The 26,863-nt window shown below is 37.0% G+C and overlaps 1 protein-coding gene across 4 annotated transcripts in view; it reads left to right on the plus strand.

Moving 5' to 3' along the window:
- AFF4 (ALF transcription elongation factor 4) overlaps positions 1–26,863 on the plus strand; it is a 103,968-nt gene that overhangs the window by 20,856 nt on the left and 56,249 nt on the right. Inside the window, exons 2-6 of one of the 4 annotated variants that reach the window (XM_023738995.1) lie at positions 7,140–7,231; positions 7,704–7,830; positions 10,767–11,561; positions 12,935–12,979; positions 16,608–16,694. In XM_023738995.1, coding sequence (XP_023594763.1) covers positions 7,708–7,830; positions 10,767–11,561; positions 12,935–12,979; positions 16,608–16,694 — 1,050 coding nt within the window. In that variant the 5' untranslated portion in view covers positions 7,140–7,231; positions 7,704–7,707. Of the gene's footprint in view, positions 1–5,061; positions 7,232–7,703; positions 7,831–10,766; positions 11,562–12,934; positions 12,980–16,607; positions 16,695–26,863 lie in introns of those variants that run through there. The other 3 variants (XM_023738994.1, XM_004384727.1, XM_023738996.1) reach the window with 3 other exon arrangements.

Genomic DNA, 26,863 nt, shown 5'->3' on the forward strand with positions numbered 1-26,863 from the left:
GTTGTTTTTTAATTTCATTTTTGGGTTGTTCATTGCATGTTTATAGAAAAACAATCATTTTTTGTGTATTGAGTTTGTATCCTGTAATCTTGCTGAACTTGTTTATTTTAATAGTTTTTTAGTAGATTCTTTAGAATTTTCTAAGTAAAAGATTATATAGTCTGACTTCTTCCTTTCTGGTATGGATGCCTCTTATTTCTTTTTCTTCTGTAATTGCCCTGATGAGAACTTCCGGTACAGTGTTGAATAGAAGTGGCAATTAGGGGGATATTAGGGGGAAAGCACTTAGTCTTTCACCATTAAATATGGTATTAGCTCTGGTTTTTTCATAGATGCCCTTTTTCAAGTTGAGAAAGTTCCCTTCTATTCCTAGTTGAATGTTTTTATGACAGATATGTGTTGAATTTTGTGAAATGCTTTTTTTTGCATCTATTGAGATGATCATGTGGTTTTTGTCCTTTATTCTGTTGATATGGTGTATTTATTGATTTTGAGATGTTAAACCAACCTTGAATTCCTGGAATAAATCTCAGTTCCTCAGGTGTATAATCTTTTTTATATATTTCTGGATTCAGTTTGCTAGTATTTTATTGAGGATTTTTGCATTTATAGTCACAGTATAAATGGAATTTATATGTGTGGAGTCCTCTGCACGTGTCGGGCTGCCATGAGTCAGAATTGACTTTGACGGCAACTAACTAACAACAAAAATTGATCTGTAGTTTTCTTGTAATATCTTTGTCCAGTTTTGGTATCATGGTTATGCTGGTCTCAGGATGAGTGATGATATGTTCCCTCTTCTTCTATTTTTTGGAAGAGTTTGTGAAGTATGGTGTTAATTCTTCTTTAAACTTTTGGTAGATTTCACCAGTGAAACCTTCTTGCTTTTTTTTGTTAGAAGTTTTTTTTTTTTTTTTTAAATTATTCAGTCTCTTTGCTTGTTATAGGTCTATTAAGATTTTCTATTTCTTCTTGAGTCAGTTTTGATAGTTTATGTCTTTGTGGGAATTTAAAGAAAATAAATTTTATTGTAGTGAAACATATGTAACAAAACATTTGCCATTTCAGCTGTTTTTGCATGTGTAATTTAGTCACATTAGTTATGTTCACCATGTTGTGCAGCTGTAACCACTGTTTGTTTCCAAATTTTTTTTATCATCCTTAACAGAAACTCAGTACTGCTTAGTTAATACCTTGCTATTCTCTCTTTTCCACCCTTGGTAACCTCTAATAAACTTTGGTCTCTATGCATTTGCCTTTTCTGAATATTTCATATAAGTGGGATCATACAATATTTGTCCTTTTGTGTCTGGCTTATTTCATTCAGCATAATGTTTTCAAGGTTCATCCATGTCATAGCATGTATCAGGACTTAAGTTCTCTTTATTGCTAAATAATATTCCATTACATTCATATGTTCTTCTTGTTGTTAAGTGCCGTCGAGTCAGTTCCAACTCATAACGAGCCTGTGTACAACAGAACGAAACACTGCTCAGTCCTGAGCAATTGTCACAATTGTTGCTATGTTTGAGCCCACTGCTGCAGCCACTGTGTCAGTCTATCTCACTGAGGGTCTTTTTCTCTTTTGCTGACCCTCTACTTTACCTAGCATGATGTCCTTATTTATCTATTCATCTGTTAATGGACATATGGGTTGTTTCCACCTTTTGGCTATTGTAAATAATGCTGCAGTGAACATTGATGAACAACGATCTGTTTCAGTCCTTGCTTTCAATTCTTTTCTTTCTAGGAATTTTGTCCATTTTATATAGGTTATCGAATTTGTTGGTCCACAGTTTTTAATAGCATTCGCTTATAGTTCTTTTTATTTCTGTAAGATTGTTTTTATAGCATTCCCTTATAGTTCTTTTTATTTCTGTAAGATTGGTAGGAATGTCTCCATGTCATTCTTGATTTTAGTAATTAGACTTTTTTTCCACTTGGTTAGTTTAGCTAAAGGTTTGTAGTTTTTTGTTTTTTTTCCTCCCCCAGAGAAGAATCAACTTTTGGTTTTGTTGATTTTATTTATCATTTTTCTATTCTCTATTTTATTTCCACTCTGATTCTTGGATTTAGTTGTTCTTCTTTTTCTAATTTTTTAATGTGGAAGAATAAGTTATTAATTTAAAGTCTTTCTTTTTTAATATCCATGTTTTAAATTTCCCTTTAAGCACTGCTTTAGCTGTATCTCATAAATTTTGGTATGTTGTTTTTGTGTTCATTCATCTCAAAGTATTTCCTAATTTGCCTTGTGGTTTCTTTTTTGACCCATTACTACTTTTAGGAGTGTGTTGTTTAGTTTTCACATATTTGTGATTTCCTAATTTTACTTCTGTTCTTGATTTCTAATTTCATCTATTGTATTCAGAAAACATACTTTGTGTGATTTCAATCCTTTAAAAATTGAGACTTCTTTTATGAGCTAAAATATGATATATCCTGGAGAATGTTCCATGTGCAACTTGAGAAGTATGTGTATTCTGCTGTTGTTGGGTGGAGTGTTCTATAGATGTCTTGTTAGTCTAGTTGGTTAATAGTGTTGTTCAAGTTCAATGTGTGAAATCCTTGGCGACTGTAATGTTTGCTCTGTTCATATTCTTCCTCTCCTGAATAACACCATTTTAATGACACAAGACTGCTGTTGTACCTATGGGCAGTTTGAACAAAAGATTGGGAGCCTGAAGTGTTTAAGGGGGTACACTTGCCTGAATCCCATCAGTAAGGTCTCAGGATAGAGGAAAAGTTGACTTAACGGTAGTCATCTAGGATGCTTCTCAAGCCAATGGTATCTTTAAAAAAAAAAAAAGCTTTATTGAGGTATAATTTACGTTCTATACAATTCACCCACTTTTAGGTGTACAATTCAATGATGGTTTACAGAGCTGTAGAGCTACTACCACAGTCTTACTGTAGAACATTTCCATCACCCCAAAAAGATCCCTTCTGTTTTTTTTACTCTTTATTCTTATAGTATTCTGCATTCAGGTTCTTCTCTTGCCTTATACTCATCAGATTAAACGTAATATGGACATTTTATAAATGATAAAAGTGAGGCTTAGAGGCTTAACTTACCTAAGTCATATAACTAGTATGTTAGATGACCAGAACTAAAAATTGGATGTTTTGAATTGTCCCATCTACTAAATTCCAGTGTCTTAGCTGTTTATAGTTGAAGTTTAGATCTTATATTACTTTGTTAAGGTACTTAAGTTAATGAAGAGGTAATTGCTGCTGTTGGTTTTTTTGGCCACTTGTCATTTAATGTTCAAGGACTTTTATTGCCAAGAATATCTCTCTACATCTGCGTAATCCAAATCATCAAATAATCCTTGTTTATAACTAAACCAACCTGAATTACCTACAATTTGAGGAACTGTATGATAGGAAATAAAAGCTCAACTTGACAAATAGTACCTTAGCCTCTCTCTTGTATTGATTATGGAGAAATAAGTGAGGATCTCTCTCTTCTTCCTCAAAATATTCATCCAACAGATAGTTAGCAAGCATGTACCATACGCTCTGGGTTGTTCCTGCTGCGCTTCCAACATTGCCATTCTTAACCCTTCTCTGATTTTCTTCCTTTTTTCCCCAGGCAGTCCTAAGAATTTTGAGAGAAATATAAATGATGGAGAAGTGGCCTTTTCCTAGTTCGTCCATTTCCTCTATAAATGCATTTTCAGTTAGCTTCTAGTAGTGGCTGGATGAGACTTATAAGAACTGCAGTGGGTGGTAGAGGCTACTTAGCAATACCAGCCACTCCCTTTAGTATCCAATCCCATGTTGTCCACAGTAGGATCAATTTTTGTCCTCTTTGGATACTAGATAACTGGAAAATAAAGATATAGCACAGTGTCTGTAGTATAAAAATTATAAATTATTTATTTAGACTATAGTTACAGAAACAAAGAATGGAAAACTTCAAAAATGTGAGCAGATGTAGATCAAGGGGAAAGGAAAGAAAGCAGATAGTACAAATCAAGAGACTTGAAGAGTATGACAGATGTGGACAACTGCAGTGAGGTTTGTATCTGACTGTGCAGGAACTGAAGAGAGTTCACACATGGCCTGGTAGTGGAGTTTGGGAGCGAGCATGTAGGAGGAAGCAGAAGACTTGAAGATGTGGTTAGTAGCGTTAGGGTATCGGTTTAATAAAAGAGTTAATCCTAACCTTTTATTACTCAGTTAAGATTAGTGACAAATTAGGAAAACATAATTGTTACATAATGAAAAGAATATTACTTTAATAAAAATAGACAAAAGATGTGGGAAGTCAGGACAGAAAAGAATATGGCCAAGTAACACATGAAAAAGAAGTCTAGTTAGCAAGGATATTCAGTAGAATGCAGTTAACTATGAGCTCTGTAAGGTCAAGGACCATCTGTATGGTATTCTCCATTTTATCTCTAGCTTCTTAGCACACAGTAGAAGGTTCAGGTATTTGTTGAATAAATAAAACAAATGACATTGGGATAATTTTTTTTTTTTTACCTTGGAGATTGGTGGAACAATTTAAAAAGATTCATATGTGAAAGTGGCATGGCTGAAGGGCCTTCTCATACTCCATTGGTGGGGCTATCAGTTAACACAGTCTTTCTGGGAAGCCATTTAGTGATATATATTAAAATGGGATCATATATACCTTTGATTGAGCAATTCCACATCTAGAAATTTAGCTGAAGATAAAATAGAACATATATATGGAGAAAGGGAGAGAAAAGCAATTATGGTAAAATGTTAATCAGTACATCTGGGTGAAGGGTATATACATGTTCATTATACTTGTTTGTAGGTCTGAAATTTTTCAGAATAAAAGATGGGAGAAAGAGGTTGATAAAGTTTACATATTAGAGTACTGCGGGATGCTTTTCAGCATTTTTTAGCCTTGGGATTTACTATCAAACTGTCCCTTCCCGAGGGCCTAAAGTATTTTGCTTATGCCTGAGGTATACCCTTCTGCCTTCAGAATTCACACTGATCATCGGATCTCCTCATTTCCTTCTCTGGGTCACTATTTATTACACTTGAAAAACTTACACTGCAATACCGTGCTTGCCTGGGGGGGCGGGGCGGGGGAGGGGGGACACCATCTAGCATGCCAGGCTTCAGTTTCCCAAAGGTAAATAAATGGGTGTCCCAAATTTACCTAAAACAAGATTTAATATTTATTTAGTGGTGTTATTAACTTAAGTATGCAAAAAGCATCTATTACGTGCCTAGGCACTGGGGAGAGAACAAGAAGAATTTGCCATACGAGATATTAAAACTTCCTGTAAAGCCACTGTTACCAAAATAGCATGGAAAAACCAAACCCATTGCTGTCAAGTAGTACATAGAAATAAACAAACTGATCATTAAAAGAGAGATCAGAAGTAGACCTCAAGATATATGGGATTCTAATAGTTAACAAATCCCAGTTGAATAGGAAAAGAATGGTTTAAAATAGTTAAGTACCAAGTACTTTTCTAAGGTGACATAGCTATTAAAATGGTGAAGCCAGGTTTCAGATTCAGCCAGTAAAAACAGACAGATCCTTCAGTTTAGCAGTCTCAGTTAGGGAATATATCCCACAGAGTTAAAAACACAGCCATAAGCTACAAGGATGTTTACTGCATTACTGTTTTTCGTGATCAGTTAATTCAGCTCTGAGCTTCCTGGCAGCCTTCTTAAAAAAGGAAATACAAAGTCGTCCCTTGGTAATAATGACGTCTTTGACCAGAGGACATTAGAAGGTTCAGAAAGTAAATTAGCATAGAGTTTTAACCTTGTTAGGTATATTGATACATGTAAGCAGGGTTTATGAAAAATGTTTTGTTGTTATAACTAACTACAGGGATATTTTTATAAAAAAATAATTTTTGCTGAAACACTGCACAAAAATTTTATAGACAGTCATTTTGGCGTCACCTCCTCTGACAGTGTCACCTGGTGTGGTCTGCACCCCCTTAGTGATACCACTGGCTGGAGGGTAATATGTTCTTGGTTTGTAGATGTTTTATGGTATTTGTTAAAGAAAGATTTAAATATTTTTTTGTGGTTCAGTATGGCGCTAGGTACTAGGGGGACCAAAAAAAGCACACATTGTGTCCATGTCTTACAGTAGCGTTTATTTTTGTCTAAGCTATTTGCATGATAGTAAATTGTGTAAATCAGGAAGTTTTCTTTGGATGTTTACTTTCATTATTCCCACCAGTGATGCAAATCCTCAAGAGAGTATTGGTTTTGAATTCTTAGTTATCTAGTGCTGCTGTAACAAATATCACTAATGGGTGGCTTTGACAAACATTTATTTTCTCACAATTTAGGAGGCTAGAAGTCTGAATTCAGGCCTCTGGCTCCAGGGGAAGGCTTTTTCTCTCTTGCAGCTCAGAAGAAGGTGCTTGTCTCCGAGCTTCTGCTCCTGGGTGATCTTCATTTGGTTTGGCATCTGTCTTCCCATATCTCTGCTACTTTCCCTTGCTTGTTTTATCTCTTTTATATCTCCAAAGAGATTGATTTAGAACACACCCTACACTAAACCTGTCCATTAACATAACAATCTATTCCCAAATGGGATTTTTAACCATAGGCATAGAGGTTAGGATTTACAACACATATTATGGGGGCACACAGTTCAATCCATTGTCCACTCTAATTTTACAATTATAGTTTTCCCTCAGTCTTAATTGATTTTAATTTTCTAGTGAAATTTATGAATCTTAAGGCTAGAATTGCTTCACTGGTATAAAGTATAACCTAATTTTTCCCTTTGGCCTCTAACAGGGTTTTTGTTTTTTTAAAAAAAAAAGTTAGGACAGATAGTTTATCTCCAGGAAAGGATGTTGCAGAGCCTCTGGTAATCCCTTATCCCAGGGTTTGACAATCTTTATCATTATTGTCTGTTTAACCAAAATCCCTGCTGCTCTAAATAAGCTATTTCCCTTGGTTTGTTCTTAGTGAAAATAGAACATACTGTCATGATTATAGACATTACATCCACTTTTTTTCTCCCCACCCCAAAACTGTTTTCTTTTTAATACAATTTCCACTTTTAACTAACCCAAGTTACTTATAGATACTATTGCTGAAAGCCTCAGTTTTGCCATTTATTGAGGTGTTAATTGAAATATTAATATATTTAGAGCAGAAATGTCATTTTTTAGGGAATCTAGAACAACAGCAAAGCTGAGGTCAAACTGCCATAAGGATGGACACCAAGGAAGCTGTGTTTGGGACAAAAAGAAATCAAGATAAGGTAGATGCAAAGTAGAGAAAAGCCACTGGACCCCCGGGGGGAGGGGGTGGTAGGTGGGAATGGGTTGTATTGCCTCTAATGGCAAAGAATAGTTAGATTATTGAAGAGGAAGCCAAGAAAGGCTTATAGGACATACTAGGATTTGGGTTTAAGTACTACTTTCCCTCTGAACATGCAAGTTTTAGCTGACTTTTAGCTAGTAGTGGGCATTAAAAATTGATCAGGTTAAGTGTTCCAGTGGGGGTGGGTCCTAATATTCTGGGCTAGTGTTTCCTCTCTGGATACTTGTGGAAGAACTCTTTGTATTAGTTGATTAAACCATTGCCAAAACCCAACTTGAACACTGATGCCTGTTATTACTTGGCAGTCGAAAGGGAATCTTCGATTGAAGCATTAAACTGACAAAAACCATACAGAAAATTTAATCTTTCTTTTCCCTTTTGTGATGTAAAGATTGTGTTTCTTTTCATAGCAACATGAACCGTGAAGACCGGAATGTGCTGCGTATGAAAGAACGGGAAAGGCGGAATCAGGAAATTCAGCAGGGCGAGGACGCCTTCCCACCTAGCTCTCCTCTCTTTGCTGAGCCATACAAAGTTGTAAGTTGTCCTTCTTTGTGTGTTTTTCCCCCAGTAACACATTTTTCCTTTAAAAATGTTTTGATCTTGAATTTTCTGTTAGGAAAGAATTCTTACAACATTTAAGGATTTAACATTTTTTCCGTTATTGTATATAGAGTATTTTCTTGAAGTAAACTTTTCATTGGAGCATAACATGCATACAGAAAAGTATACAAATTAAATGTTATGGCTCAAAGAATTTTCACAGCATGAAAACACATACAGTCAATACCCACTTGTGAAATAGAGCATTACCAGCACCCTAGAAGCCCTCCTTCCCCTCCTGTTGCTACCCTGAATTTTTAAAAGTGTTGTCTGGATTGGCAGTCATCTCTACATTCCGGATCTACCACTAAGCTTGGGCAGGCTTGTAACCTTTCTGAGCCTTGAATTAAATTAAAATTTTTGTAAATCAATATGCATTATCTGCTGTTTCCTAGGTGCTGTTTGGGTATAACGCCAATCAGTGATGAATATTTCATAGATGCTTTTGTTGCTGCTTATTTCTTGCCATTTGGTTACTTAGTTTACTAAATTTCAGTGACTATTATTAGTATGAGGTCCTGGTGGCACAGTGGCTAAGAACTTAGCTGCTAACCAAAAGGTCGGCAGTTCAGATCCACCAGCTGCTCCTTGGAAACCGTGTGGGGCAGTTCTACTCTGTCCGGTAGGGTTGGAATTGACTCAACGGCAATAAGTTTGGTTTGGTTTATTTATTTCTTATTAGTATGTTTCAATAAATGTCTCTTCAGTTCTTTTCTGTTATCATAGGCTAAATTCTGATTTTCTTATGTATTTAATGCTTAATTAACAGTATCAAATTTATATTAAAGCACGTTGCCAAAAGTGTTTAATAAGTTGAACCAATTGCTATTTTTATTACTGCTGTTGTACTTGATTTCGGGTTACATTGAACACTGAATGGTACCACTTGTGATGACTCTAATGTGGTTTGGTGGCCATACATGTCTAATATTTGATTTAGCTTTGGATTTTATTTGAATTGTTTTCCTTACAATTTAAAGGCTTATATTGTGTATAATAGCAATAATACTATGTATTTCAGCAGCAATGACCATTGTTGGCTTATAATATGAAGTTGAGAGTTAGATTTTTTTTTGTGATGAAATAATTAAAAGTACAGTATATCTTAAGTTTTACCCCTGTAACACTTGGTGTTTATAGAAGCCAGTTATGGAATCTGTGAAAGCCATTTATTCAGTATTTTTAAGGATTTTCCAATTTAAAGGCAGTCGTACTGACACGGTCATTTTTGTGAGTATAACACAAAACCTATATTAGAGACTTAGTTATCTAGCCCTGCTGTAACAGAAATACCATAAGTATGTGTCTTTAACAAACAAATTTATTTTTTCACAGTTTGGGAGGCTAGAAGTCTGATTTCAGAACTTCCTGGGGAAGGTGCTCTTTCTTTGTTGACTCTGGGGGAAGGTCCTTGTTCCTTAGTTCCTTGGTGATCTTCATGTGGTGTGGCATCTACCCCCAGCTCTGCTTGCTCTCTAACCGTATTTAATCTCTTTTACATAACACCCTGCACTGATACTGTCTCATTAATATAACACAAAACCCATTCCCAAATGGGATTATAACCAGGACTTCAAACCTGCTTGGTCCAGTTCTAGCCTCTGCTGAGAATTTGCATTTCTAACAAGTTCCCAGGCAATGCTAATGTTGCTGGTTAGGAACCAATTCTGAGAACCACTGGCAGAGCAGTGGTTCTCAAATTTATTATAGATAAGAATCACCTGGAGATCTTGTTAAACTGTAGATTCTGATTCATTATATCTGGGGGTAGAAATGCAAATTATCAGCAGGGGTTTGAAGCCCAGATTATAACCACAGGTATAGGGGTTAGGATTTACAACAAATATTTTTGAGGGACACAGTTCAATCCAGAACACAGATTAAAGGCATATTGAAAACACAAGAATTTTGTCCAGAATCTTGAATCATACTGCCATTTATTTTGTAATTATACTCTAATGAATTGGATTTGATTCTGATTTTGATATTGCCTATAAAGGCTGTGTTTTTACCTCTCTTGTTTAATAGGGATCACACAGATTATCAGATAATCAAAAGTTGTTATTGATTCATTCTAACCACAAAATAAATAGTGGTGATTGAATCTGAATTCTGCTTTTAATGTAACCAGGAAGCTTTTCTTTCTTCCATGTATATGAACAGGAGGGTCCTAAAGCTAGTAGACATCTTAAACCTTTTTATTACCCTGGAATAATTGTTTGAAATTTAAAGTGTGTACTATTGACTTCAAAAGTCAGAGCATTTATTGGTCAGGATTAATAGCCAGGATTTAAAATTGTATTAGTGGTTTGTTTTCTATGCTTAATTTGTTGTTTGGGACTTTTATTAATCTGAAGAATCACAGTAGCAGAAAGAATTTTAAAAAAAAAGTTAAGTATAACTTGTTGCACTAAATTTTTGTTTCTGCTTTTAACCATAACATTGAATTACAAGGAAGATAATATTTTCCTAAACAACCAAATTATGAGTGTTGTTTAATCTTCTGGCATGCAGTTTAATTGCATAGTCATAATCTTGATTTTTTTTTTTTTTTTTCCCTTTCTGTTTTTCAAAATGCTTTGCTGCTGTGCCAGTATGTTTATTGGTGAAATTTGGGTATTTTTCCCTCCTGGAATCTATTTCTCAGTTGTCTTATGGAGTATTTTAGATGGTTATTTTTAGACACTTTAACTGAATATTTTTCACTGTAGAAGTTGTATATTTGGAGTTTGTTTCCAGATGTTAGCCTCAAGGTGTGAGGTGAAACCTCCGTTTAAAAAAACTCCTTTTCTGTTTAAAGTTTGGAAAGTCAGTTTATAATCATTTTATTTCTGATTATGCTAATTGTACAATTTTATTTTTTTTTATAGACTAGCAAAGAAGACAAGCTATCAAGTCGCATTCAGAGTATGCTTGGAAACTACGATGAAATGAAGGATTTCATAGGGGATAGAACTATACCAAAGCTTGTTGCAATTCCCAAGTCTACAGTACCACCAACAGCAGATGAAAAATCCAACCCAAATTTCTTTGAACAGAGACATGGGAGCTCGCATCAGAGTAACAAATGGACTCCGGTAGGACCTGCACCCAGCACTTCTCAGTCTCAGAAACGGTCCTCCGGCCTACAGAGTGGACACAGCAGTCAACGGACCAGTGCAGGTGGCAGTAGCAGCACCAACAGTAGTAGCCAGAGGCATGACCGTGACTCATACAGCAGTAGTGGGAGCAGTAGCCGGAAAAAAGGCCAGCTTGGATCAGAACACTCCAAATCACGCTCTTCCAGCCCTGGAAAACCCCAGGCTGTTTCTTCATTAAGCTCAAGTCATTCCAGGTCTCATGGGAATGATCACCATAGCAAGGAACATCAGCGTTCCAAATCACCTCGGGATCCTGATGCAAACTGGGATTCTCCTTCCCGTGTACCTTTTTCAAGTGGACAGCACTCAAGTCAGTCTTTCCCCCCTTCGTTGATGTCAAAGTCCAGTTCAATGTTACAGAAACCCACTGCCTATGTGCGGCCCATGGATGGACAGGAGTCCATGGAACCAAAGCTGTCCTCTGAGCACTACAGCAGCCAGTCCCATGGCAACAGCATGACTGAGCTGAAGCCCAGCAGCAAAGCACATCTCACCAAGCTGAAAATACCTTCCCAACCACTGGATGTAAGTCACACATTTAGAGCTTTTAACTTTGTGAACATGTGAAGCAGTTTACCATGAATTTATGATTGAACTTAAACTGCCTCTTTCTTTGCCTTAATAGTAAGGAATGTAAGAGCTTAAATAAAGACTTGTGAGTGACTCTCAAGTGGATCCAGAGACCTAATAGCTGCTCCTCTTGGGAAATAGACTGTCATTCGCTGTTTTCAAAAATGACAAGTCACTTATAAAATAAAAGGATGGTCCATGATCCATCAGTACCTTAGATTTGATTTGATGGAATAACACACCAATAATGCACCTTGTTTTCTTAAACGTTTAAAAAAAGACTTAAATTCTCTATTAACTTCTCATAGTGACTCTTGAATGAGATGTGGACCATGGTTAATTGTGGTAAATGTTGAGACTTTCTGGCCCATGGAGATGATGATGTTGTATGGTTTGGATGCTGCTATCCTTTTCTCTGGTTACAGGGTTGAGGCAGCTGCTCCAAATTCATAGTGATGGTGTGAAATTTATGGTAATTATAATTGTATACCAAAACATGATATTCAAAATAATCAGAGAAGTGAGCATTCATTGTGAAATAGCTGAAATCTTTTTAATGTAGTTTGTGTAATTAAAAAAATTTAAAAAGTAGTATCAATAGCCAAAAATCATGGCTCAGAATGGTCAGAGGAGGGATCAGGGATAGGTAAACTGCTTTTCTGAGAACATTTAGAAGTTTTTCCTGCCTAGGTAAATTCATTGTTAGTGGCATTTGTCATCTGATTACTCAAAAAAAGAATAAAGTGGTAATTTGTTCTTTCTTCAAACGTCATCCTTGGAGTTAGACTTGACTTCAAACCCCAGCTTTCTAATTTCTGTTTGTGCCTTAGAATGAGCAACTTAACTTCTGTGATTTAAGAAAGAATATGTAAAATACTTGTCATGTTCCAGAAAAGTAATCTTTCAATAAATTTGGTTTTATTTTGTTTGTTAATTTATGTGAAATGAGGTATCTTAGTAGCATACTGTATGTTGAATATAAGTGAACTTTAAAATTTTTTGGTAAGCTGCTTACCTGCAAAATTACATTTAACAAATTTTTTGTAATCTAAGTATAAGAAAGATAAAAATTTGAAAACCTTTGAAAAATATAATTAAGTCCCTCAAGCCGTGTACAGTTTGGTGATTAAATTTTTTTAGTGTTTAAAATTTATATTTTAAGGAAATTAGTGCAAAGATTCTAATTAGTGCTCTGATTTGGAATAGTGAAATCATAAATAATTAAATTTTATTTTACTTTTAATAATATTTCTATATCTGTGCAGCAAATGGTAATCTAATAATAAATGACTCTAAATCTGTGTTTCTTTTTCTCTCTTTTTCTTAAGGCATCTGCTTCTGGTGATGTGAGCTGTGTGGATGAAATTCTTAAAGTAAGTTATCTGTTTTTTAAAAGTTTCAGTCCTTTTTATTTAATTATGATGCTCTACTATTCTTTTCCCCTGCCCCCTATACTTCTCAAAGGATTTGAAGCAGCAGATTGCCTATATGTGTAACTTGATTATGTCCATCAAAATCAATTGACTTTATCCTGGTTACATTCATACTTAGGTTCTGGTTCACATGGTTTGTTTACTATTTACCTTCAAAGAGCTGTGTTTTTTGTTTTTGTCTTTTTAATAATGCATATTCTAGTCTTAACAGCTAGCCTTGAAAAGGAGAAGAAACTAAATAAAAATGCAGTCTCTCAGGTTTCTCAATAATTTGAAATGCTAAAGAACTCAATAGTTACCAGTCAGACCATTACATTGAAAATAGCTTGCTTTGCAAGTTATCTGTACATACTGGTCAAATCCTACAATAAAAGATCTCTGAATATCGCTCATTTTGAGTGTTTAATGGAATATATTTTAAATTAACACATGACCAAAAATTGCATTCCTCTATTGAAAACATAGAAAATGTATCGTGCAGTGAATTAGTGAGTGGCAGTGACTGCTTTTTGCTCATTTGAGAAAAGATACAACTGTTAGTCACATAATACTTGTATTTTCTTGTTTTTTGTAAGCTTCTCAATTTTTGTGTCTGTAGTTGCATTTCACTGTTAATACTGTTAAAAGACTACCCTGCACTGGCTGCTTCCACTGTATTCTCTTTGATCGCTTCCTTTAGCCAACGGTAATCTCTTTTACCTCCATGATTCTGCTGAACCTGTTTTTCTAAGGTCACAGTCTTCCCCCACATTCAGGAGCTTCATTTGAGTTCTCATTCTCTTTACCCTTTCTGGTATTTTAAAGAGTTTTTATTTTTTTCCTTCTGGAAACGTTGTTCTTCCTTCTTGGCTGTCATTATGCTTCATTGTTTTTAATTTCCATCCACCTTTCTTGCCTTTTCTTTGCCTTCTTGGAACTCGTGTCCTTTTATCACTTAACTATGAGTGCATTTTTCTAGCCTCTGTCTTCTCTTTGACTTGGCTTTTCCTCCATTTTCATGGCTTTATCTATTACATAGCTATTCAGTCTTCCTCTCCTGTCTTGGCCTCTTTTGGGTTTTGGTTTATGTCTCTTAATTGCCTTTTAGGCTGTTTTCCATTTGGATTTCCTGTTGCTTCTTCAAACTCCGCATGTCTAAAGTCATACTTATCAGACTTCTTTCTATTAGTAGTACTACCATTTTCCCATGCTTGGAAATGTAGAATCCTCATTATTTCTGACTTCTTCCATGTTCCATTTAATCACAAAACTTAAGACTTTGAAAATTCCTGGAAAATATTCCTTGAAAATATCTATTCCTTTTTTTCCATTCCTGCCACATTGAACCTGAATAATGGAATATACAGTCCTCACTCTGCCTCTCTGTCTCGAGTTTCCCTGCTCATCTGTCTTCTGCATTGTTACCAAAGTCTTTGCTGAAATCTCTGTTCTTCATAAATTAATTTCCTTCTCTGATGTTTTCAGTGTCTCTCTAAAGCCCATAAAAATAATAGTATCCAAATTTAACGTTCCATACTTCCACAGGCTAGTCCTAACCTCTTCTACTATGATTGACCTCTCTGGCCAAACTGGTTTCCCTAAGCCATATACTTTCCTTCTTTGTTTTTTTTAAACCTCCATAATGTAAACTTTCTTAGGATGTATTTCTCCTTTCTTTTCAGTTATTTTTAGATTCTGTTTTTTCTTTGAATCTCATATGGCATTCATTTTTTAGTTGCCATGTATATAAAAAGTCTAAGGTAGAATATTTCTTTTCCCCTGAATCCTCAAAAATGCATGGAATTTTAATATCTGGAAGAAATCTTCGGTTTTCTTGTATTTCATTATCTCTTTGAAATTATTTATTTTGTATGCGCAGGGCTTGGCACATGGGCTTGGGTGTAATAAGTGCTCAATTATTTGATGATAGTTGGAGAATTAAATAGATTTTCCTTTTGAGAGTATTTTGACCTTTAAGGTATAAAATGCCATGACTGAGAACCTGTGGTAGATGAGTTTTTATTTCCTCTCCACTTGCCTATGTGCGGTGTTCAAGGAGCTTCAGTTCTGCATCACTGAATAAAAGAAAAGAAATTTAATTCTCAAGAATATCTATTTATTGTGAAAGAAATTGATTTATTAATCCAGGGCATACTAATTGAGCATTTACTATGTGCCAAGCGTTGGGGATACTATGATAATAAGAATGATAGCACTTGCATTACACTCTTTGAGTGAACATTCTAGAGCAAGATCAACTGTATAATATTATTTCAGTAAGTGAAATGCTATTAAAAAATAATACAGCATAAGAAGTTAGAGAGCAATGACAATACTGGTGGCTGTTTTAAGAGGGTCAAGCAGTACACACTGTATTAAGTGCCCTTGTCTGTTACCCCTTATATCATTCTATTGCCCCAAGGTAGCCAGTGTTAACTATCCAGAGATTTTTTTCTTATGTAAACATTTAGTAGGACATAGACTATCACTTGTGTTTGTTAAACAAATATACTGTGGACATCATTTCATATCAGTAAAAATTTCTCATTTTAATCTCTGTTTGGTGTTCCATTATATGGCTGGCTGACAGTTTATTTATTTGGTCCTGTGTTGTTGGAGACTTAGGTTGTTTGCATTGTTTAAGTGAGCCCCTTGAACATGTATCCTTACATAAGTATGTGAGTGTAACTGTAGGGTAAATTCCTAGAAGTTAGTACCACTTTTAATTTATTGTATTTTCTAAGTCTACCGGATGGCTTACTTTGAACTAAATGCCAGAAATAAAGCACTCCCTCCTTATTCTAAGTCATACCTCTCTCACTCGCCTGCTGCTCTAGCATACACATTGTGGTCTTTTCCACTTATCCAAACTCCCACTTGGACATATTTGGTATGTGATTAGACAGAAGGCATTGAATGAAACTAGACTTAGAGCCTTGCCTGTCTGTCTTCCTCCTTCTATGCTTTTGAAATCTCTCCTCTAATTTCCTTCACCTAGCCAAATTTTCCTGTCAGTGAATGGGCTCTATAGCCAGACTTTCTGGGATGAAATTTTGTGTCCCTCACTGACTTAAGTATGTGACCGTGAATAAATAACTTTTGTGCTTCAGTTTCATCCTGTATAGAGAGGATAATAATGGTATCTACCTAATAATGTCATTGTGAGTATTAAATGACTGACAGACATCTAAAGCACTTAGCTCAGTGTCTGGCCTTTTAAAGGTACAAGATAGATGTTAGCTGCTCTCTTTGTCATTATCCCTTTCCTCCCACTTCCACAGCAAGCTCTTCCTCAGTAGTGCTTTACTAGGTGCCTTGTATTTGAGTATGAGCTGACTTCTGTAACTATTCACAGGTCTCATCATCCTAACTGTAAGCTCCTTGAAGTCAGGGGGTGTATATTATTTATCTTCTATTACCCCATAGTGCTTTGCACACAGTTGTGCTTAATTAATACTTATTGATTAAATATGCATTGTTTTGGAGGCGCAATCATGAAACCAGTATTTATAAATACAAATCTGGTTTTTAGCTGTATAATTTTTATCCTTGACCTGGTTGAAAACAAATTGTAATAATTACATTTCAGGAGATGACGCATTCATGGCCTCCCCCTCTAACGGCTATTCATACACCATGCAAAACAGAACCTTCCAAATTTCCTTTTCCAACTAAGGTAAGTGAATAAAATGTGTCTTTGATACTATAAGAAAACTCGAAATGGCTTGACTAAAATCATATGAATTCAAAATTCTGTCTTGCCATTCCCATGTTGTGGACAATAAATAAGTAAATAGGTAATTTCATATAGTAATAATTGCAAATAAAACAGGTAATGGATTGAGAGTGACTTGGATTGAGAGGTAATTGAGAAAGATTTGAAGGCAATATGGGGGAGAGACTTAAAAGGCATTGATGTTTGTTGTAAACTATTATGGTATTCTAAGCTGAAGGTGGTAAGGGCTTCTCAATCCGTTGGCTGAAGAATCCCTTTCCAAGGACATAGCAACCATACTTATGTCCTGTGGAAAGAGTTTCCTCAGACAACAGTTGTAAGTTCATCTAAAATCAGCATATTATTTTTCATTGACTTACACTTATACAAATAACATAAGAATACGTTCTCCTTGTGAAAGTTTGACCAGGACTTTTAATAATAGCCTTCCTCCAGTTCTGCCCCCTGAGTAGAGCTAATTTCATATGTATTTTTGCAGGTCTTTTTGTATGCATGTACATACATATATATGTGATCATTTGCATGTGAGCATCTTCTCATTTATTTTGTTTCTACATAAATATATTGTGTATCTTTAGTCAGCAATATGTTTTAGAGAGCTTTTTATGTTACTACATATACAAGTATCTTGTTTTCATTTAACTGCATCTGTAGTGTAAATGTATTCTAGTTTACTTAGCGATTTGCCTTTGGCATGTAGGTGGGTCACAGTTTTTCATTTCTGTAAACATTGCTGTAGTGAATATCTTTGTTCGTGCCTTCTTGTGTACGTACGAGTTTCCCTTCCTTAGGGTAAAAAGCAAGAAGTAGAATTGCTGAGTGTTGAGAGTATTTGTTCAGTGTATACTCTGAAATTCCCTCTGTAGTGGTTGTACCAGTTGATTCTCCCACTTGGATTACCTGTTATCCCTAACACTCAAACCACCATTTGATACTACTAAGCGCCAATCTTTTGAGTGAAAAATGGCATTCCATCTCCTGTATTACTAGTGAGGTTCATCTTTAAACATCTGTCATCCATTTGATTTCTATGTAAATAAATTTACCTATTCCCTTTGCCTTTGGGTTGCTTCTTTTACCTATTGAGTTTTAGGAGTATTTTGGATTTTTTTTGCTTTATATGTTTTGTTTTAATTCTGGATTCTAATAATTTCTTATACATAATGCAGATATATCTCCCAGTTAGAATCTTTTAAGTTTTATGGTCTAGAAGGTTTTCATATTAATGAATAAAATGTATCTTTCTCTTTCTTTATAGCTTTTGCTTTTTAATGTCTTGATAAAGAAGGCTTTTCCTTCCACAGGATCATAAACATACCCTCTTATTTCCCTTTTAATGTGATTGTGGTTTTACTTTTTATGTTAATTTTTAGTCCAGTTTATTTTTGTGAATATGTGAGGTAGAGGTATAACTTTTTCTCTGTACATGTGCCAGTACCACTTCGTTAAATAAATCAACTTTATTTCACATGTAAAAAATGCACCTGTAATTCATGTACAGTTTCAGTTTTGACAGATGTATACGCTTGTGTAACCACCACGCTAGTCAAAAATTAGAACTTTTCCATCACATCAAAAAATTTCTTCATCTGCTTTGCAGTGAATTATCACCCACCACGGGCTTCAGGCAACTATGTTCTGTTTTGTGTCATTATAGATTAGTTTTTGTCTTTTCTAGAATTTCATATAAATGGAATTCGTTTTACATATGGATTCTTTTGCTGAGCGTAGGTTTTGGGATTCTTCCATGTTCTTTAATGTATCAGTAATTTGTTCCTTTTTATTGCTATTATATGAAAATACCAGAATTTGTTTATCCATTTTCTTGTTGATCAGCATTTTGATTGTTTCTAGATTAAGGCTATTAAGAATAAAGCATCTATAAACGTTTTATATACAAGTCATTGTGTGGACTTATGTTTTCATTTCTCTTGGGTAAATAACTGGTTCATATGATAGGAAATAGAATTTCTGGGTCCTATGGTAAATGCATGTTACATTTATAAGAAACTGAGAACTGTTTTCCAAAGGGTTTGTCCACATTCCCACTTCAACCCCGTTCCCCCCAGCAAGTATGATAGTTTCAGTTGCTCTATATCCTTGCCTACCTTGGTGTTGTCAGTCTACTTCATTTTAGCCATGCATTTCACTGGGTGTATAGAGATACCTCGTTTTAGTTTTAATTTATATTTCCCTGATGACTCATGATATTGAACATCTTTTCATGTGCTTATTGGCCATTCATATATCTTTTGTGAAACGTCTGTTCAAATCCTTTGTCTGTTTTTTTTTTTTGGTGGCTGTGGTGGTGGGGGAGTTGTTTGTAGTTTTCTTTTCTTGTAATGATTTTGTTTTTGATTATTAGGGTAGCGCAGGCTTTGTAAAAGGAGCCAGAGATGTGTTCCCCTCAACTCTATTTTCTGAAATAGTTTGTCGAACATTAGTAATAATTCTTCCTTGAACGTTTAATAGAATTCAGTAGTGAAGCCATCTGAGCCTATAAAGTTCTTTAGTGGAAGGTTTTAAATTACAAATCCAATTTCTTCAGTAGATATAGAGCTATATATATCTTCTGTTCCTTCTTAAGTCAGTTTTGGTAATTTGTTAATTTCATTTACGTAGTCAGATTTATTGGCATGTTGTTGTTAGGTGCCCTGAAGTTGGTTCCGACTCGTAGCGACCCCATGCACAACAGAACAAAAGATTGCCCGGTCCTGCGCCATCCTCACAATTGTTGCTAAGCTTGAGCCCATTGCTGCAGCCACTGTGATAATCCATCTCATTGAGGGTCTTCCTCTTTTTACAGACCCTCTACTTTACCAAGCCTGATGTCCTTCTCTAGGGACTGGCCTCTCCTGATAACATGTCCAAAGTATGTGAGACAAGATCTTGCCATCCTTGCTTCTAAGGAACATTCCGGCTGTACTTCTTCCAAGACAGATTTGTTCTTTCTTTTGGCAGTCCATGATGTATTCAGTATTCTTTGCCAACACTATAATTCAAAGGCGTAGGTTCTTCAGACTTCCTTATTCATTGCCCAGCTTTCACATGCATATGAGACAGTTGAAAACACCATGTCCTAGGTCAGGTGCACCTTAGGCTTCAAGGTGACATCTTTGTTTTTTAACAATTTAAAGAGGTCTTTTGCAGCAGATTTGCCCAATGCAGTGTGTCATTTGAGTTCTTGACTGCTGCTTCAGTGAGTGTTGATTGTGAGTCAAAGTGAAATGAAATTGTTGACATCTTCAATCTTTTCTCCATTTATCATGATACTGTTTCTTGGTCCAGTTGTGAGGATTTTTTTTTTTTTTTAATGGTAAGGTGTAATCCATACAGAAGGCTGTAGTTCTGAGTCCAGTACAACTAGATGGTGCCCAGCTACCACCAACTGCTCTGACCAGGATCACAACAGAGGGTCCCAGACAGAACTGGAGAAAAATGTAGTTTCTACAACTCACAAAAAACTGGCCTGACAAAGACTGGAGAAACCCTGAGAGTATGGCCCCCGGACACCCTTTTAGCTCATTGAAGTCACTCCCGAGGTTTACCATTCAGCCAAAGATTAGACAGCCCCATAAAACAAAATGAGACTGATGGGGCATAACAGTCCAGGGACAAGGACTAGAAGGCAAGAGGGGACAGGAAAGCTGGTAATAGGGAACCCAAGGTTGAGAAGGGACAGTGTTGACATGTCATGGGGTTGTTAACCATTGTCATAAAATGACATGTGTACTGTTTAATGAGAATCTGTTCTGTAAACCTTCATCTAAAGCACCATAAAAATAAAAAAATCAAACTTTTGCCATAAAAAAAGGCTATAGTCTTTGATTTCCATCAGTAAGGGCTTCAAGTCCTCCTTGCTTTCAGCAAGCAAGGTTGTGTCATCTGCATATCACAGGTTATTAATGAGTCTTCCTCCAATCCTAGTGACTCATTTTTATACAATCCAGCTTCTCAGATTATTTGCTCAGCATACAGATTGAGTAGGTATGGTGAAAGGATACAACCCTGACGCACACCATTCCTGATTTTTAAACCATACAGTACCCCCTTGTTCTGTTAGAACGACTTCCTCTTGGTCTATGTACAGGTTCCACATGAGCACAATTAAGTGTTCTGGAACTCATGTTCCTCACAGTGTTATTCATAATTTGTTACGATCCACGCAGTTGAATGTCTTTGCATAGTCAGTAAAACACAGGTAAATATCTTTCTGGTATTCTCTGCTTTCAGCCAAGATCCATCTGGTATCAGCAGTGATATCCTTCGTTTCACTTCCTCTTCTGAATCCAGCTTGAATTTCTGCCGGTTCCCTGTTGATGTACTGCTGCAACCGTTTTTGAATGATCTCAGCATAATTTTACTTGCATATGATATTGATGATTTTGTTAGATAATTTTACATTCTGTTGGATCACCTTTCTTTGGAATGGGCACATATATAGATCTCTTCCAGTCAGTTGGCCAGGTAGCTGTCTTCCAAATTTCTTGGCATAGATGAGTGAGCATTTCCAGCGTTGCATTCGTTCGTTGAAACATTTCAGTTGGTATTTTGCCAATTCGTGGAGGCTTGTTTTTCTCCAGTGCCTTCAGTGCAGCTTGGACTTCTCCCTTAAATACCATCGGTTCTTGATCATAATGCTACCCCTTGAAGTGACTGAATGTAGACCAGTTCTTTTTGGTACAGTGACTCTGTATTCTTTCCATCTTCTTTTGATGCTTCCTGCGTCATTAAATGTTTTGCCCGTAGACTCTTTCAGTATTGCAGCTTGAGGCTTGAATTTTTTTCTTCTGTTTTTTCAGCTTGAGAAATGCCGAGCATGTTCTTCCCTTTTGGTTTTCTAACTCCAAGTATTTGCACATTTCCTTATAATACTTTACTTTTATCTTCTCAAGCCACCCTTTGAAATCTTCTGTTCAGCCCTTTTACTTCACCATTTCTTCCATTAGCTTTAGCTACTCTACGTTCAAGAGCAAGTGTCAGAGTATCCTCTGACATCCATTTTGGTCTTTTCTTTCTTTCCTGTCTTTTTAATGACCTTTTGCTATTTTCGTATATGATATCCTTGATGTCATCCCACAACTCATCTGGTCTTCCATCATTAGTGTTCAATGTGTCAAATCTATTCTTGAGGTGGTCTCCAAATTCAGGTGGGATATACTCAAGATCGTTCTTTGGCTCTTGTGGACTTATTTTAATTTTTTCACCTTCAATTTGAACTTGCATATGAGTAATTGATGGTCTGTTCTGCAGTCAGCCCCTGGCCTTATTGGCATAGTTATTTATAATTTTACTGTTCTTTTAATGTCTGTAGGATTTGTAGTGAAGTTTCTGTTTTCTGATTTTGGTGATTTTTGTTTTCTCTTTTTCTTGATCAGTCTAGCTAGAGATCTGTCAATTTTATTGATCATTTCAAAGAACAGTCCTTTGGTTTAATTGATTTTTCCTGTTTTTGATTTTTACTTTAATTGATATTTTCTTCCTTCCGCTTACTTTGAGTTTTATTTGCCGTTCCTTTAACTTCTTAAGGTGGAAGCTTAGATAATTGATTTTTAATTGTTTTCTAATATAAGTGTTAAGACTATAAATTTCCCTCTATCCCTTGCTTTAGGTGTACCACACACATTTAGATAGATTGTATTTTTTATTATCATTCAGTGCAAAGTATTTTCTGATTTTCTATGTGACTTTTTCTTTGATCCATGGGTTATTTATTTAGAAATATACATATTTACCTAAATACACATATTTAGAAGTATGTGCTTTTATTTTCAAATGTTTTAGGATTTTTCAGATATCATTTTCTTACTGGTTTTTCATTTACTTATGCTCTTGCCAGAGAACACATGATGCACAATTTCTGTTATTTTAAATTTATTGAAATTTGTCTTATAGCCCAGAATAAGACCTATCTTAGTGATCGTTCCATATGCGCTCGATGTACTGTGTTCTTTAAATAAAGATCAAGTTGGTTGAGAGTATCTTCTGTATCCTTCTTGACTTTTTGTCTACTTGTTCTATCACTCATTGAGAGGGAGCTATTACTATCTCCATTTATATTTGGAGATTTTTCTATTTCTTTTTTCAGTTTCATGAACTTTGGTTCTTATACTTTGAAGCTCTGTCATTGACTACTGTAAAAACGGTGTGAGGGCAGTGTCTGACCTCCTCCAACCCCACAAGGGGGAAGGAGAACAGTGTCAAGTATCTTTCTCTTCATTTGGTCAGGTTCTGGTCAGCTTATCCCTAGCCATTGAAGCTAGGTCACCGTGGGTAGCAGCCTGAGACGAGAATTCACACATACCTCCTGGCACTTCAGACAGCGCTTCCCACTCTCATCCGTAGTGCCCTTTGGCTAGGTCACTAGGTTCCACCTGTAAACTTAGAGCAGTCCATACACAACTCCCTTTACTTCTGGCCAGCCAGCCCTTCCTCTCACTGTCTCATCCCTAGCCCCCGTGGGTGAGGTCAGCAGGTGCCAGTGGAACAGGTCCAAACTCAGCCATCTCTTCATTGCTGCACTTCCCCCACTTCTACTCATTGAGTGGACCCAGGTGGTCCCCACAGGAGAGCAGACCAAGCTGTCTACTCACTGCTCCCTTCAACTTCCAGTCCTAGAAGGGAGTTCCTTCTGATGGTCACTGACTTTTCCTGCCTCGGATGCATCCAGTAGCAAACGTCTTGCTGGAAATTCAAAAAGCAAAACAGCTACTTTTTTTTCCTGTAAGTTCTTCCTTCAAATGCAAATATTCTGTCCTCTCAGCAGTTCTGAGTTGTTCTTCATGTCTTTTCAAATGCAAAATCTGAGTGGGGCTCAGGTTTTGGACCTAAGCCCTCACTCTATACACAGGGCTACTGGGTTGGAAAAAAAGCCTGTGTTTCTCCTGGGTAAATCCTAGTTCCTCTTTTAGCGTATCCAGTTAAGTATTGGCTGAAGGCGGAGTTACACGCTCTCTGTAACCTGTAATACCGAATATTCATTTCTAGCGTACGTTTAGGTCTGCTTTACAACATTAGGTAGGAGAAACATTCAGTGTCAGTACTACACTCAGATAAATGCATAATCCTAAACACATAACCCTTTTAAAACATTCCAGTTTATTCTCCTCTACACCTTGACTGTCTTCCCATTCATATGCATATGGCCTTGGGCCTCTGGCTGGGTGGAACCAGAAGACCTGGCCCCCTGTCAGTCATCCTGCTTATCTGGCCTGGCTTTTGCCCTAGGCCACTCCAGGTGCAGCTTTTCAGCCATTACAAGTAACAACAACCGAAGCAACCATCTAAGAATCTAAAGTTTCACGTCCCAAGCCCCTTTGGTCTTTATCTTACAAAGTTCCATGCTTCCCTGAGTCTGGAGCCACTGCAGAGAATCTCGCTTATGACACCAACTATAGGAATGGTTTGGGGGCAGTATCTGACCTCCAACCCCACAAGGGCGAAGGAGAACCAAGATCAAAAGCCCAAAGCTGATTCCTATGAGGCAGGTGTCAGACATGCCCCCCCTCTCCGTCATCTTTACCAACTCTGACACCAACTGTCCCTCACACTGCACTCTCTGCTTCTCTGCTGGGTTCAATTATTCATTGCAATGGCCATACAGAACTCGCAGACCACACTCGTGATTATGGGATATATTAGAGACATAACAGTTACAATTTAGGCTCAGGAACACTCAGGAGACAGTTCTTTCATCAGGACAGCCTCTTCCCAACCATACTCACAGGCACGCCTCTCCCTGGCCCTAGGCCTCTCCCCAAAGGTACTCAGCTTTCTCTCTCCATGGGCTGGGAAGCCCACCACATCATCTCCTGCTGCCGAGTCTCTGCTGCCACCGCTTCTCAGCATCTTCAGGATTACAGCTCATTTCTTTCTCTTGATCTCCTACTTCCAGGAGCTTCTCAGCGCAGGGATCCTGGGTCCAAAGGACATGTTGGCTCCTCACTGTTTTTCCTTGTTGGTGGTAGGGATTCTCCTCTCTGCTCTGGAGTTGGCTCTCTTTTAAGGCAAAACTGACCAATCCCCTTGGTGGGCCACAATTATCTTATTCGCTCAGGCCCGCCTAATCACCTGGATAGGAGTTAGAAGACTACGGCTAGAAAGGCCATATACAAGAGTAACCAGTTGCACTGCAAGTGCATACATATTATGGATTTCTATGTTTTTCTGATGAACTGACCTTTTATTTTATTATGAAATGTCAATCTTTATCTCTGGTAATTATCTTTTATTTTTTTTTTTTTACTGTACTTTAGATGAAGGTTTACAGAACAAATAGTTTCTCATTAAACAGTAAGTACACATTGTTTTATGACATTAGTAACAACCCCACGACATGTCAACACTCTCCCTTCTCAACCTTGGGGGACCTTTTTTTTTTTTTGGTGAAAATATACATAGCCAAAGATATACCATTTCAGAAATTCCTGCATGTATAATTCAGTGACATTGATCACATTCTTCCAGTTGTGCTGCTATTCTCACTATCCTTTTCCAAATTATTCTATCACCATTATCTTCAACTCACTGCCCCCTAGGCTTCCCATCAAACCTTTTGAGTTGCTGTTGTCAATTTGATCTCACATAGATAATTCTTTTTTTTGTACTTTAGATGGAAGTTTACAGAACATATAGTTTCTCATTAAACAGTAACACATACTGCCCTATGACAATGATTAACAACCCCACGACATGTCAACACTGTCCTTTCTCATCCTTGGGTTCCCTATCACCAGCTTTCCTGTCCCCTCCTGCCTTCTAGTCCTTGTACCTGGACTGCTATGCTCATTAGTCCCGTTTTGTTTTATGAGGCTGTCCAGTCTGCGGCTGAACGGTGAACCTTGGGAGTGACTTCACCAGTGGGCTAGAAGGGTGTCTGGGGGCCATACTCTTGGGGTTTCTCCAGTCTCCAGTCTCTGTCAGGCCAGTAAATCTGGTCTTTCTTTCTGTGTTAGAATTTTGTTCTACATCCTTATCCAGCTCTGTCCAGGACCTTCTGTTGTGATTCTGGTCAGAGCAGTCAGTGGTGGTAGCTGGGCACCATCTAGCTGTACTGGACTCAGTCTGGTGGAGGCCTTAGTAGCTGTGGTCCTTTAGTCTTTTGGACTGGTCTTTTCCTTGTATCCTGTTCTCTTTATTCTCCCTTGCTCCCGAAAGGGTGAGACCAGTGGAGTATCTTTGATGGCTGCTCGCAGGCTTTTGAGACCCCAGTCACTAACTCACCAGGGTAGAATGTAGAACATTGTCTTTATAAACTGTATTCTGCCAATTGAGCTAGGTGTTCTCCGAGACCATGGTCACCACAGCCCTCCGCCTAGCAATTCAGTCCCTGGGGGAGTTTGGATGTGTCTGTGGAGCTTCCATGACCTTTCCTTGTACAGGTTGTGCTGGCTTCCCCAGTGTTGTGTACTGTCTTACACTTCACCAAAGTTTCCGGTAATTATCTTTGTTCTGAAGTCTACTTTGTCTAATATTAATAATAGCCACTCCAGCTTGCTTCTGATTATTGTTGATTACCTTTTTTCCATTCTTTTACTATTACTCCGCCTATGCCTTTATATTTAAAGTGGGTTTCTTATAGGCAGCATGTAGTTGAGTCTCACTTTTTTATTCAATCTGCCAATCTCTGGTGTTTAATCTTGACATGTTTAAACCATTTCATTAAAATGTGATTATTTATATTGTTGAGTTTTACCATACTATTTTGCTGTTTCTTTTTCCCCATCAGTTCTTTGTTGTTGTGTCCTCCCCCTGCCCCCTCCCCCGGATTCTTTTACATTAACTATTTTTAAATAATCCATCGGTTTTAGTCACCTAGTGCTGCCATAACAGAAATACCACAAGTGGATGGTTTTAACGAAGAGAAATTTATTTCCTCACTGTCAAAGTAGGCCAAAAGTTCAAATTCAGGGTGTCAGCTCCAGGGGAAGGCTTTTTCTCTCTGTCAGCCTTCTTCTCTTCAGTGTTCCCCCGGACTAGGAGCTTCCCTGTGCAGGGACCCTGGTCCAAAGGATGTGCTCTGCTCCCAGCACTGCTTTCTTGATGGTAGGAGGTCCCCGGTTCTCTGCTTGCTTCTCTTTCCTTTTATCTCTTGAGAGAGAAAAGGTGGT

This window comes from Trichechus manatus, unplaced genomic scaffold, assembly GCF_000243295.1.
Source record: "Trichechus manatus latirostris isolate Lorelei unplaced genomic scaffold, TriManLat1.0 scaffold00127, whole genome shotgun sequence".
Classification (NCBI taxonomy): Eukaryota; Metazoa; Chordata; class Mammalia; order Sirenia; family Trichechidae; genus Trichechus; species Trichechus manatus.